The sequence below is a fragment of the Cucurbita pepo genome, chromosome 10 (genome assembly GCF_057944985.1).
Source record: "Cucurbita pepo subsp. pepo isolate OVF chromosome 10, ASM5794498v1, whole genome shotgun sequence".
In the NCBI taxonomy this organism is placed as follows: domain Eukaryota; kingdom Viridiplantae; phylum Streptophyta; class Magnoliopsida; order Cucurbitales; family Cucurbitaceae; genus Cucurbita; species Cucurbita pepo.
The window spans coordinates 3399461-3412413 of NC_141807.1; the positions used below are offsets into that span (position 1 = coordinate 3399461).

The window sequence follows — 12953 nt, forward strand, 5'->3', positions numbered from 1 at the left end:
AAAACACGTCTGCTAGGGAGAGGTTTCCACACCCTTATAAAGAATGCTTCGTTCCCCTCTCTAACTAACATGGGATCTCACGATAAATAAGTCCTCTAAACAATGATTCAAAATTTCCAAGGGTTTTTTTTTTTTTTTTTTTTTTTTCTCTTCCACAGTAAGTATGGCCCAAGCCAACTATAGAAGGTCTGGTTTCTCAAGCAAAATATAATTAATGTTACAAGTTTGATTCCCCTCCGTTACAGGCTAAGAGCATATCTATCTAAAATTCAAAGCAAAGGAAATCATAATTCTATTTAGACATTTGATATTGGGAACCTTTTTGGCTGTTCAAACAAAGACTAAGGTTTCTGCACTCTTAACATAATGTGATTAATAATGAAGAGGTAGACCGAGTTTTGGAAAAGCTCTATCCGAGGTCTAATAGAATTCCGAGAACGTGACTAAATGCCTTTAAGCAAAAAACATCAATAATTTAAAGCAGTGGGAATTTCAATGTCATGTCAGAATAATATAAACAAGCTTCTGAATAGCTAATGAGCCAAATGAAATACAATTTCATGATTTAGTTAACAAACCCATCCTCTATTTAAATACATTTTATAACACACTTTGCAATATTCTATGGATTTGAGATTTCTTCCCTTCAAATAAACAGATAAATAAAACTATGATAGCACATTACCTAACTCGCACTCACACATAAAGAAAATGATTCCTTTTAAAGCATAGAAACGATCACATTGTGCCCTCCTAATAAATTGACAAAATCATTCTGTTGAAATGTTCACGAATTTCTACATAAAAGCATCACTACGTGATTTTAATGACAGAAAATGGGATCTCATGGGACTTTCCTAGCATATTGACCAAATTATTCTATTATATTGTTCATGATTTTCCAGATAAGATCTGCACTGCGGGATTCAAATGACAGAAAATGGCCACTGCCTACTTACAATCTGATGCTCTTATATGGCTAATTTGACTTCCCTATTCAGTAAATAAAATTGCAAAAAGATGGAAGGAAAAAAAAAAAGCTCAAACCTGTAGGCTGGCGGTGGGGGGTGAGCGAGTGGGTAGCAACGTGAGGGTGGATCAGCAACCAGACCAAGAGAGAAGTGACAGCTCGGAGAATCTTGAGGATAAAACCAAATCAATGACAACTTTCCACGCACATCAGCTCCCCTCATTTTGTTTATGGATGCATGCGACAAAGGCACCAAAGAAAGCCAACCCATACCCTTGAGGGTCGAGCTTCGCTGCCAAGGAATCAGGCGACAGGTCAAAAGCAAGCTCAATTTCATAAAAGCACATGTATCAATGAGAATAGAGATCAGTTGTACCAGTATAATATTTTTGTCTGAAGAAGCTTTCAAGATCTTGTCTTGTCGGTGCCTGTCTAGTTCTGAATCCCATGATCTGAAGAAGTTGCTTCATCTTATAAAACGCTACTTACTCCATCCTAGTTGACAGCTAAACTTTCTCCACTCAATGAGATCCCTACGATTTGCTATCTTTATGATTTTCTTCTCCTACTTCGCTCAGGTTGGGCACGGACGTGCGAAATCCAATGAACTAGTGGTGGGTTCCGTTAAACCCTTCAATTTGGTAAGCCTCTCTCTCTCTCTTAAGTCGATTTCGTTAATTTCAAACCTCAAACTTCTTTCCTCTGTGGAAACTGCAACTCCTCCGAAGATGACGTTTCTGGCTGCCTAATAAATAGAGCTTTCGTACTTCAAAGAATAAAGAGAAGGTCTTGATGTGAACATAGTAGATGTTAAGTGCTAAGGATGGGATAAAATAAAATGTTTCAAACATGAAGAAGGCTGTCTACAGTCAGCAACTCTCTTCGGTGGTGCAAAGTCGCATAACTCATACACTATGTAAACTATCTACTTCGGTGGGAAAAATTACAGTGCAAACGATGCTCTTCTAATAAGTCAAGGATAAACCTTTTATAAGTAACTGTAGTTTACAACGAAAAACTTTAAGTTCCGATCTTCATGGTACCTTTTGCGGCCCAATTGTAGTGCGAAGAAAGACGAGATAATGAAATAAGCAACAAAAAAAGGGGGGGCCCGGAAATGGGACTCAGAATTGAATTACCTCTTGCATCTACATATGTACATTAACGAGGGGAGACAAATAACTCTATGCAGCAGCATTCTGCATAATATATTGACATCTTCCAATGTTTAATAAGAACGGTACAAACATCATTCCAATTTCGACACTCGATTGTTTAAAAATATAACTGCTGCGAGACTTGACGACACACCTGGGGAGTGCATACGAGGGGAGCTCAAAATACTCAGAAACAGAGCTGGTTAACCAACCATATGGTGAAAATTAATTCGTGTGATAAGATTTCAGCAAGCTCGGAAGAAGTGCTCACTTTTTCAACCCATAATCATCTAATGTAATCTTTAGATGATTTATACCTCAATCTACAGACTCGTGCCTTCTATCTACAATTTGATGATGGATTATAAGTAGATTCATTTGCTGGGAATCATAACTCGGAAACCTGAAACATGTTGATTTAGAAGGTCGTCATGATCGGGATCACTTGAAATTCAACTTATAATTTTCAAGGAATTGGATCCACATGCGAGGGCAATGTCATGTCACGAGAGGGGTGGAGGAAGGGAGCACGGAATTACTCACCTATTTTTCAAGCCGTCCCTGTTATCAACCTCTCCCGTTCATCTAATCTTTTGACCTTGATAAGACCGAAGAGCACTTGAAACCCGAAAAAGGCACAAAAGATGTACGCAATAGTGGCAGGCGTCTGGAAAAAAGCATTGAAACTATTCAATAATCACGTGGAAATAACGGTGGCAGCAATTTCAGAGTAAATAAGAGAACATCTTACCCGAATCGAATTGATATATAATATTGTTGCAAGGTTGATTAGACTTCCAGCAGCTATAGCCTGTTCATAGTCAAAATGTGGAAATTGGAATATTGAACTAGCCAGACATAATCGATCCAACATATACTGAAAGTTATGCTGGTTTTCTAAAGGTCTAAAAAATGTTTATCTCTCAACTTTCACGAAAAATTTCTATTTGGATCTTGATGGACCTCCCATCCTTCATGCGTACAAGGATGGGAAATCTGTATGATCTCTATAGATCTAAACTGCTAATGTGGTCAAAATATGTTGACATGCAAACAGGCTACCAGGCAAGCATGTGAACCAACTGAAAAACTCACATTTCCTAGCGTCTTCTGAACTGTTGCAACACGTTGGAACGCTCTTTCAGATTCCAAAGCCCGAACTCTAAGCTTGAGATCACCTTTCTCCTGTTGATTAAATAAAATTGAGGTCCCATATTCAAAACTTGAAAAGGTAAATTGAAGTTTGACAAACTCATTCATTTCAGAAAGGTTTGTAATCATTACCAGTCTTTGGATAATTTCAGCAAGTTTTTCAACTCTTTCGGCCTGTCTAAATAAGTTATAGAATGCACGAGCCTGCCTGTCCCATCTCTTTCTGAAATCCTGAGCATTTGTAAGAAGTCATCAAGATAGCGATAAATGAATTATATGAAATAAGACAACATGTAAAAAGATAATCATGTTAACCTTCAAGGCAACTTCAATCCCGGCTTCCCGAAACTTCAATAATTCCAGAGCATATCTAAAAGACGAAAATTAAACCGAGTAAGATAAACAGAAAAACTTGCACAAACTAAAATGTCAAAGATGAAAGGAGTTAAATGTAATTTAGAGCTCAGACAGAACTCACGGTTTGGCAATTTCAGTAATATCAAATCGTGGGTCAAGGCCCTTCCCAATGCCATCTAGTACTGCAGAGATTTTTTTTTTTTCAGCGTTAAACATTATTCAAAAGATTTTGCAACCGTTCATATTTCTTGCAAATTACCTGAAAATGCTCTAACAACAAATGTGAATGTGGCAGGAAACCGAAATGGTTGATCTGCTGAAATGGCTAATAGATCTTCCCCTGTTAGGAGAGTGCAACAACTATAAGTGGGAGAGCAGACACAAGTTCACTGTGGGTTTTTGTAGCATCAGGTATTTCAAAACAATGTTTTAACATGGTAAAATTACAAGTTTAGTTTGAAACTTTATGTCTATTTAATCATTACAAAGTGTCTAATACATCCAACTATTAATTTTGTATCCAATAGATTTTAAACTTTAAAAAAGTGTAATAAATCTACCAACTTTCAATTTTGTATCAAATAAATCCCTTAATTTTTGTATAATAAAGTCGTTGACCAATTCAACATTTTTTTCAAAATTCACGGGCTTACTAGACACAAAATTGAAAGTTTTTCTTATCATAAGTATTTTTTCATATAGGTTCAAAGGAAAAACTTAGTAATCACCTGATAAGCACTTAGATTAGATATTCATACATAGACTCTTTTGTTTTTCACCGTGTGAAGCATACCGGGAGTTTTTTTTTCTTCATAAAAATAATTATTATAATAATAAGAAAAGGAAACAATTAAAGCATAATTGGACACTGGGGTGCTCAACTGGGTTATTACATACCAATTGCAGCTAGGCGTTCCTTTTTTTTCGTTAACTTTTCCTCCTTTGTCAATGGTTTCTTAAAACCAAGCTCTGCGGTTGCCATCTCTCTCTCCCTTCTCTGTGCAGCCAGACGTTCTTCAAAACTGGGAACTCGAATTCAAGATTCCATGGTCAGAAAATTCGTGCAGAATTGATCATAGTTGCTTGCTTAGTTCAAACAAGTCACCATTAAACATACTGCCCATGATAAGTACAATAAATCAAGTTTTCAGGTTAAGCGCGACAAAAATTACAATACTACAGTAGACATCTAACTGAAAGCATAATTATAAGCAGTGTCAATTTCCTAAATACTGAATGCAACCTGCTTATCTCATTGAACTCTCTGATTGATTCCTAATATGGTATGTACTCTTAAGAGATAAAATAACACCGTATGATTGTTAAGTTTGTCAAAACATTAAAATAAAAATCCTCATGAACAGATTTTTCAGTGATAAAGAAAGGCCCTTCAAAAGCTTTTTTGAATCTCTCTCTCTCTTTCTGTTTTTTTAATTTGGCTCTCAGTTGAAGTTTTTCCCTATCATAATTATAGTATGGACTCATTGTTTTACCAATGGGAGGAGTTCCTTTTAACCCCTCCCCCTCAGTTTGGAGATTTTCTTATTACAAAAGGGAAGGGAAAAAGAAATGTGTTTCATATCTAACAACTACCACCCAAAAAAAGTAACAGGATAAAGAAAGAATGAAAGAAATGAATATCGATCCGCAAGGTATCCTCTAAAGTTTATTCAAGTTTCTCTTCAATATACCTGTTGAGGAAGAATTGAGCTGTTCGTTTAACAGCCGTCATATCTCCAGTAGGCACAAGAACTCCCATTTGAACCATTGCTTGAAGAACCTGCACTAATGTAGGATTCTTGTAAACAACTGAACGTTAAAAGGAATAAACGATGGTATTGGTACGTCAACTTAAGGTGACAGAAACAGAAATAAACTTCATGTGGTGGAATGAAAGCCAATGGTGCATTTTAAGAAATTCAGTACCCTGTCTGGATCTTTCTCATACACTCCATAGAACGTTTCCAACAAACCCTCTCTGATATTTGAACTGATACTGCAAGACACCAACACACAGCAATATGTTAGAAAAATATTGTGGCCATTTAAGGTTGATTTTCTTTTCTTTTCTTTCTTTCTTTTTTTTTTTTTTTTTTTTTTCTTTTTTTCTTTCCTTCTGTTATTTTTCTGTTCGAGGGTTAATTTCATGGAAGGAGGACAGGCTAGTACCTTCCCATCATTCCAAAATCATAAAAGATCAACCTTCCTCCATTGACGTCATCGACAGCAATATTCCCAGGATGCTGAAAAAGGTACAAAATTTCTGTCGTCAATTCTAAAAGGAAAGAAAAATAGGAGTAACCTCATCCCGATAACCCACATTCACAAACGTCTAGAGACTGTTGTAAGCAAGGCTAGATCTTAGAAGGTTGACCATATGAATATTAATTCAAAATTATCTTCCAGAGCAGATGAATTGAAAACTTGAGGATTTCGTCCTGTTAAAAATATTGATATGAAAAGTTTTTTTGTTTCTTTTTCTAATTGAAAACAGTTCAATTGATCTGACTGGTATATCCATTCACGTGTCATTTTACAAGATTTCAGATTATGTCCAAATGACATAAAATCTTAAACCTTGGTCGTGAAATAGTTTGTAATATAACCACGACAGATTAGGTGCTCCAAAGCAATGATTAGATGGGTAGCTACAGATATAAGGGTACGACTTCAATGCACCGACGGTAATGTAGGTTCTTTATATGTACAACAGTAAAAGCAGGCAGAGTCAATTAGAAGCTTCACCGTAGATTTTTGGCTTTATAAATTCAACATAATTCAAGTTTGTGTATCTTAACATATGGGATACTTTGAATGAAGTTCTATGAATTCTCTTAGGCACCGGCACCGGAACCAACTTTATCCATAATCAAGTACACAAGAAAATCCTACATTTTTTAAGACTAGAATTAACTTAAACAAGATGTAGTAATTAGAGCTCACAGGATCTGCATGGAAGAATCCATGAGACAGAATTTGCTCCAGGTAAGATTCAACGGCATAACGACCTAACCTATATCACATAAGAAACCAATGATAACAATGAGTTCATTTCCTGCAATTATCATGAAGGAAATAACAAATTGTAGGTGATACTGACCGTTTTCGATCAATGCCTAGTTGATCCAGAGCTTTAACCTTATTTATTTTAATTCCAGGAACATACTCCATAGTCAGAACCTGCAGTCATTTCAAAATGAAACAATAGAGGTAAAAACAATTTTCCAAACGTAATAATTGTTAAATTGTACAAACTAAGTGATAACACCTGTGGGGTAGTATAGTCCCATAATATTGATGGAACTTTCACATAGTCCAAGTTTTTAAAGTTGCTTGCAAACCGCTCAGCATTAGCTGCTTCCTTGGTGTAGTCTATCTCCTGAAATTAACATAATATTTGATACAATGAGAATTTAAACACACTGGCTAAGAATTTGAAAGAAATAAACAAGGGATTTAATGCTTTATCAAAATAAATCTGCAGGTTTGCAATAAAATTTTACATCCATCTAACGTAGGGGGGCTCGTGTCTCAGAGTAATAGGTGAGGGAGTGTTGATACCTGATACAGGACGTTAGCACACTCATCATATATAGCAACCCAGTCTCTCTTTGCACCATCCGACTTTGGGTCAATTTTCTGAAGGTATTCTGCTATGACCTGAAATAAAATTAAATATCGAAGGTTTTGATGCATACCAAAAATTCCTTTCTACCATGCAAGTTCAACGATCGTAAAGCAATTTGGATGTGATAAACATATAGTTCAGTGTTTCAAATGTCAGCAGGCAAGTGCTTTGCACAACTTAGAGAGGTCCATAATTTTTTCTTAATACTTCAACACCTTTTCTACATTTTCTAACACAAAAGTTCTATTGTCTCTATTTTCTTCTTCTTATTCTCTCTCCCTCCTCTTTAGCTCCTTTTCCACCTTTCATTTTGTCGACAAATGTATGTCACTTGCTTCCTTCTCTTCATCTTTATTTGTATTCTAAGAAGGGAGGGTTGACTAATAAGATTGATTTTGAGAAAGATTCGACTAAATGGATCAGAGTTCCCTAGACAAAGTCCTACATTGAAAAGATGCTGGGTACAAGTGTAGAGCCTGGTTTTGCAATTGTATAAGGTTACTGAAAGTCTCTATTTTTGTAAGGGAAGACCAAAAGGTAAGGTAAGGTAAGGTAATGAAATATCCCTAAAATATTTTAACAATAATTTGACAATTAGAAAAATACAGCCTGAAAAAGGAATTCCACCCTGTCCAAGACAACTCCCGCCATGATATTTTAGTACCCCTAGGTGCCTTTGCATTTTAGAAGAGCACTGTCATAGTTTAGTGACAAACAAATTAATATATTTACCACAATTTATTAAAATTTTGAAAACAGAAGGTATAAGAAAATTCCTAGCCAGAAAAAAGTATCATTGGCAATATCATCAACTACAGCAGGAAATAGAAACCAAAAAAAATGCAGTGTTACAAGATGAAATCACTATATTTCTGATTTCTGAGCACCCACAGAGAAGTAAAAGTACAAATTTCAGCCAATAATGAAACTAACCCTTAGGTTCTTAAGATCAATATCAAAGAGTTCCTTTAGACTTGGCCTTTGCACTTTCACCACAACTTCCTGCCCCTTCAATCTTGCACGATGAACCTGACCTGAACAAAGAGATTACCCATATTAAGCATTCAAATAAGCCACCAAACAGAGAATTTCAAAATGCTTTAGCTAAACTAAATTTCCTAACATATATCACGATAAGCTACAGAAAATGTGAATCGAGTTTACCAAGACTAGCAGCAGCAATCGGTTCATGATCAAACTGATCAAATATATTGGCCAAAGGACCTCCAAGCTCTTCTTCAACTATTGATATTGCTGTCTCAGATGGGAAAGGAGGAACTTGATCCTGAATTGAACATGAGAATCCATCAGTCTAAGCAAAGTTCATTGAAATATTACATTGTTCGAATTGAAAACATATATAATTTATATGCAACAGGCCTAACCACAGAAAGGTAAAAGCATAAATAAGAGAGATAATAACCTGAAGCTCCGACAACTGGTCAACATATTCTTGTGGTAAAATGTCCACTCTTGTGGAAAATTGCTGGCCAATTTTAATAAACGTTGGACCTAATCTTAAAATGTTTTCTTTCAACCATTTAGCTTGGATCTTTCTTCTTGCAACCTTCTTCTCTTCTGTCATTCCTCCTAAAAGAAAATTATAGACCGTGAAATGAAGGAAACATTCATATCCTCCAATAGTACTATCGAATCCAGAAGGGAAATTTTCGGAGTGTGTTCAGCATTCATGTTGCAAAAGGGCTCACCTCGATAAGTAAATTTCTGATTGTTAAGCCAAGCCTTAATGATAAAAGTAAAAACAAATCCCCATATCTCCAAGGTTCTCTGAATTGTTGAATATGTTTTAAATCTATTCCAGCGTCCACCGGGTGCCACAGAAACCTGAAAACCCCAACAGAAAATATACATAGCAATGAAATACAAAAGACCTATACACTGACCAAAAGTGTGGAATAAAATGCAACCTAAAATAAAAAGGAGAGATTAAAATTACCTAAAATATGGAGGAAAACGCAAAGCAATGTTGATGCTTCATACTTAAACTACCAGGTTTTTTATAGTTTCATAATGAAAAAACAAGTCCCAAAACGTGCCGCTTTTCATCAAGAAGCACTCAGATTGCAACTTACATCACGAGGACATTACCAAGACTGATGCAATCTTATTTTAAAATCATAATGCTTACTCTGAGAATTTTATACACCTGTAGTTAAGATTGCATTTGACAATTAAAGTGAAACACTTCTATTTTCAAGGAGCGAAATGTGATTACACACTACTAAAGGAGCAGATAATAGAAGGTATTATGAACTTTGACGGATAACTAAATCCCAATTAGACCCAAAAGTTTAAGAGTAATCCAATTGATTCGTTACCACCCTTTAATTGTGGGTTCAGGTAGTAATTTTGATTAACCACGCCCGAAATTGGGATTATCAAAATTAAAGGAGAGGTTAAAATGGAAATGGTTGAAGCCATTATCTCCCAGTTCAGTGTCATGTAAAATTCGGTACACCCAAATGAAGCTCGAATCTAGGATTTGGGACCTCCCAAATAGGCTGTTCAAGCAATTCCTGATCAGAGATTGTACGTGCACATATACTAGCTATATGACGTTTGAAGATAAAAACCACCGGACTACATAGAACCTCACCGCTAATGGAATCAAGAAATAAAAACGAGAAACAAGCAGAAACTGAGCAAAGAATCAATTAATCAGAATCAAACCTCGACCTGTTGCTGGTCACTCCGCTTAAACCAAGCCTCTTCTTTACCAATCTCCTCTATCCTCTTCTTCCTCCCCTCCTCCATCGACTTCGAAGCTTGAATTTCCCCCACCACCGTCGCAGCAACACCATTTCCATTAACATACTTCACCAATCTCCCATTGCTTCCACCACTCTCACTCTCCACAACCGTAACTCCGCCATTAACCCAACCATTATCCCTGTAACTACCATTCGCACTGTAAGCAGCTCCGTTACTTCCAAGTCCATATCCATTAACTTCCTTGCTCAGCTGATTCTCTCTCCCTTCAGCAACCACACCGTTTTCTCTGACAGCCCGGACCTTCGTGCGAAGAAGAACACTAAGCCTACAACTTCTAGAAAAAGGAATCCTATTGAGCGAAGAACTGGGACTGGAAGAAGATAGAAGACGCTTCGGTGAGATGAAAACGAGTTCAGGTAAAGGCAGGGAATTAGCCATGAAGAAGAAGAAAATCCTTCCACCCGGAACTGAAATTGAAGGTCAGTGATTCATTCGACGGAACCCTAGCTCTGAAGAACGGGGGGGAAAAAAGAGCGGCAATGGTGGAAAGTGCAGAGAAACGGAAGGGAGAAGGAGAAGTGGTGAAGTAGACAGCGAACCAGAAAAATTACGAATTTTAGTTTATGAAAAAATATACAAAACATAAAAATAAATTGGGCAAACGAAAATTGAAGGAGTGGAGGTGATAGTGACACGTGGCATGAGAAGATGGGTGTTGGGGATTCTCATTGGTTCCAAAAGTTCGTGTGGGGCCACAAAACATGTGTCGATCGATTGGTTTAGGCATTTTTGACGCTTTTCGGCCTACGTGTCGGCGTTGGACCCCTCGTAATCCTGTGGTTGGCAGTCTAGAGCTTTTTCTCTACACTTTAGTTGCGTGATAGCACGCGCTGTTTTTTTGTTCGCGGATCTCATGCTTGGGATCGTGCTATGCACGCGCACAGAATATAGGCCCATTGGGCTGGAGTCGTAGCGATGACGATTGATGGATGGTATTTATATAATGAAATCAATTATTGAGGTCTTATTCGTAATTTTACAATTTTGTATTTAATAAATTTTAATAATTTTAAATTATTATTTATTGTTATTATCTAGTTAATATTGGGAAGTTAAAAGTTCAACTAACCCTAATGACTAATTTAAACTAATATATTTTAAATATTAAAGTTTGAGTTTAATAACATTTTAATTTATGTTAACGATTTTTTAATACTATATTAAATGAAGTTTATGTGATTAAATATTTTAAAATAAAAAAAATTAATACATTGTTATTTTTTAATTTTATTAAAAGTATGTGGATTAAGTTCAATATTTGTGTATAAAAACTAAAATAAAATGCACAAAAATAATTTGTATGTCATAGCTTTTATTTTATTATTATTATTTAACTTGAAGTTTGTATATTGCTGAAATTAAATAACTAACAATAAAAAAATAATAAATTTCATAAGTTTCAATTTGAGATTTAATTTTCAAAAATGGTAAAAATTAGAGGGTAAGAAATTTGTCTAATCAAGAAAGAAAGTACTATTATTCACAAATTTCTACCGAGTGACTAACCTTTGTTATTTTCTAAATAGATCGTAATAACTCAACACTGGTAGATATTGTCCGTTTAGATCTGATAGATATCATCATCAACTTCATGATTTTAAAGAAGTTTAGTAGGGAGGGGTTTTCACAACTTTATAATAAGTCATTTGTTTCCCTCTCCAACCAATGTAGGATTGTGAAGATCCACACTCTCCTTAGGGGTCCAACGTCCTTTTACTAACATATCGCCGGGTGTCTGGCTCTGATATCAGTTGTAACAACCCAAAGCCTACCGCTAGCAAATACCATCCATTTTGGCCCCTTATATATCGTCGTAAGCTTCATGGTTTTAAAACGCATCCACTAGATAATGGTTTTCATACCTTTATAATTTTTCCGTTCCCTTCAAACGATGTGAGAACTAACAACCGATGTGCAGCTTAATATTTAGAGATAAGCGCCAACAATTTCTGGATTTTGCAAAGCGAGAGATCAGTCTAGAATTCTTGCAAAATTCCACAAATAAAACTAACTTGAAGAATGATTCCAACCAAGAGCTGATTAAAAAAAAAAAAAAAAAAAAAAAAAAAAAAAAAAAAACTCTTATATCGAGCTGATTAAAAAAAAAACTCTTATATCGAATTTTGGAATTTATGATGGTCACTCTTGAATCACAAGACGACCTACTCTAGAATTAGCTTGATCAAGATTAATCCAATGAATCGATTTTACTTCAAACCTAAAGCAACGTTTGAAAAAGAAAATAACACCCCTAGAATTTCAAGAAAACACAAGGTTTTTTTGTATTCCACCATTATTTCAAACTTGAATATGTTAAAAACATAATCTAAACATAATGATAGTCCGACTACTCCTACCAATAAAAGCTATTGATTAAAAAATTAAAAATAAATTAAAAAATAAAAAAAATAAAACATGACAAAAATAATAGTAGTTGAACTAAAAACACAAAATCTTCAAATCACTTTTTAATGTCAACCAGTATTTATTGTGGCTCCATATTTTTCTTAATTTGATATTTAAATGTGTATGGATGGGTGGAGTAAATGAGAGGTAAATTTATTAATCTTAAATAGTCTTAAAATTAAGATGATTGAGAAAAATATTATAAAAATAAAAATTATAAATTTTAATTACTCAATCAGAAAAACGGTAAAGTTGACCATGAATGTTAGTTTTATGGAGCGCCAAATCTAAATTTATCTGGAAGTAATTCTAATCTGTAGATGCCAAATCTAAATTTTAGACACCAAAATATTACATCATTACATGTCAATGAATTATGATTGTGTTGCCAGAAAATCATGTCAATGTTTAGGCTAAAAGTCAAAGGTTGGACTTTTATTAATGTATATATTTAGTCCAAATTTTAAATTGTCGGAACCCGTTTGAAATA

At 35.2% G+C, this 12953-nt stretch overlaps 1 protein-coding gene across 2 annotated transcripts; it reads right to left on the reverse strand.

Moving 5' to 3' along the window:
- Positions 1 to 2058: 2058 nt before the first annotated feature.
- LOC111803585 (protein ACTIVITY OF BC1 COMPLEX KINASE 8, chloroplastic) lies at positions 2059 to 10615 on the reverse strand. Of its 2 annotated transcripts, none has more exons than XM_087127637.1 (21): positions 9962 to 10615; positions 8974 to 9109; positions 8688 to 8854; positions 8429 to 8549; positions 8198 to 8298; positions 7198 to 7296; positions 6905 to 7015; positions 6737 to 6816; positions 6580 to 6649; positions 5806 to 5879; positions 5563 to 5632; positions 5328 to 5416; positions 4534 to 4658; positions 3896 to 3976; positions 3758 to 3818; positions 3595 to 3649; positions 3412 to 3510; positions 3223 to 3312; positions 2879 to 2938; positions 2671 to 2794; positions 2059 to 2530 (listed from the first exon to the last, which is right to left on the reverse strand). In XM_087127637.1, exons 1-20 carry the CDS (start codon positions 10433 to 10435, stop codon positions 2678 to 2680), a joined length of 2280 nt encoding a protein of 759 aa, XP_086983763.1. In that variant the 5' UTR covers positions 10436 to 10615; the 3' UTR covers positions 2059 to 2530; positions 2671 to 2677. The 2 variants fall into 2 exon arrangements, with proteins under 2 accessions (XP_086983763.1, XP_086983762.1); XM_087127636.1 differs by having other exon boundaries at positions 9956 to 10615.
- Positions 10616 to 12953: the final 2338 nt, after the last annotated feature.

What these genes read in the sequence shown, in the direction of transcription:
- LOC111803585 (XM_087127636.1), bottom strand. Translation starts at nt 10,435, where the DNA reads ATGGCTAATTCCCTGCCTTTACCTGAACTCGTTTTCATCTCACCGAAG. An exon ending in ACCAGTTGTCGGAGCTTCAG is followed by an intron (nt 8,550 to 8,687) that starts GTTATTATCTCT and finishes TGTTCAATTCAG; the next exon opens with GATCAAGTTCCTCCTTTCCC. An exon ending in GATTGCTGCTGCTAGTCTTG is followed by an intron (nt 8,299 to 8,428) that starts GTAAACTCGATT and finishes CTCTTTGTTCAG; the next exon opens with GTCAGGTTCATCGTGCAAGA.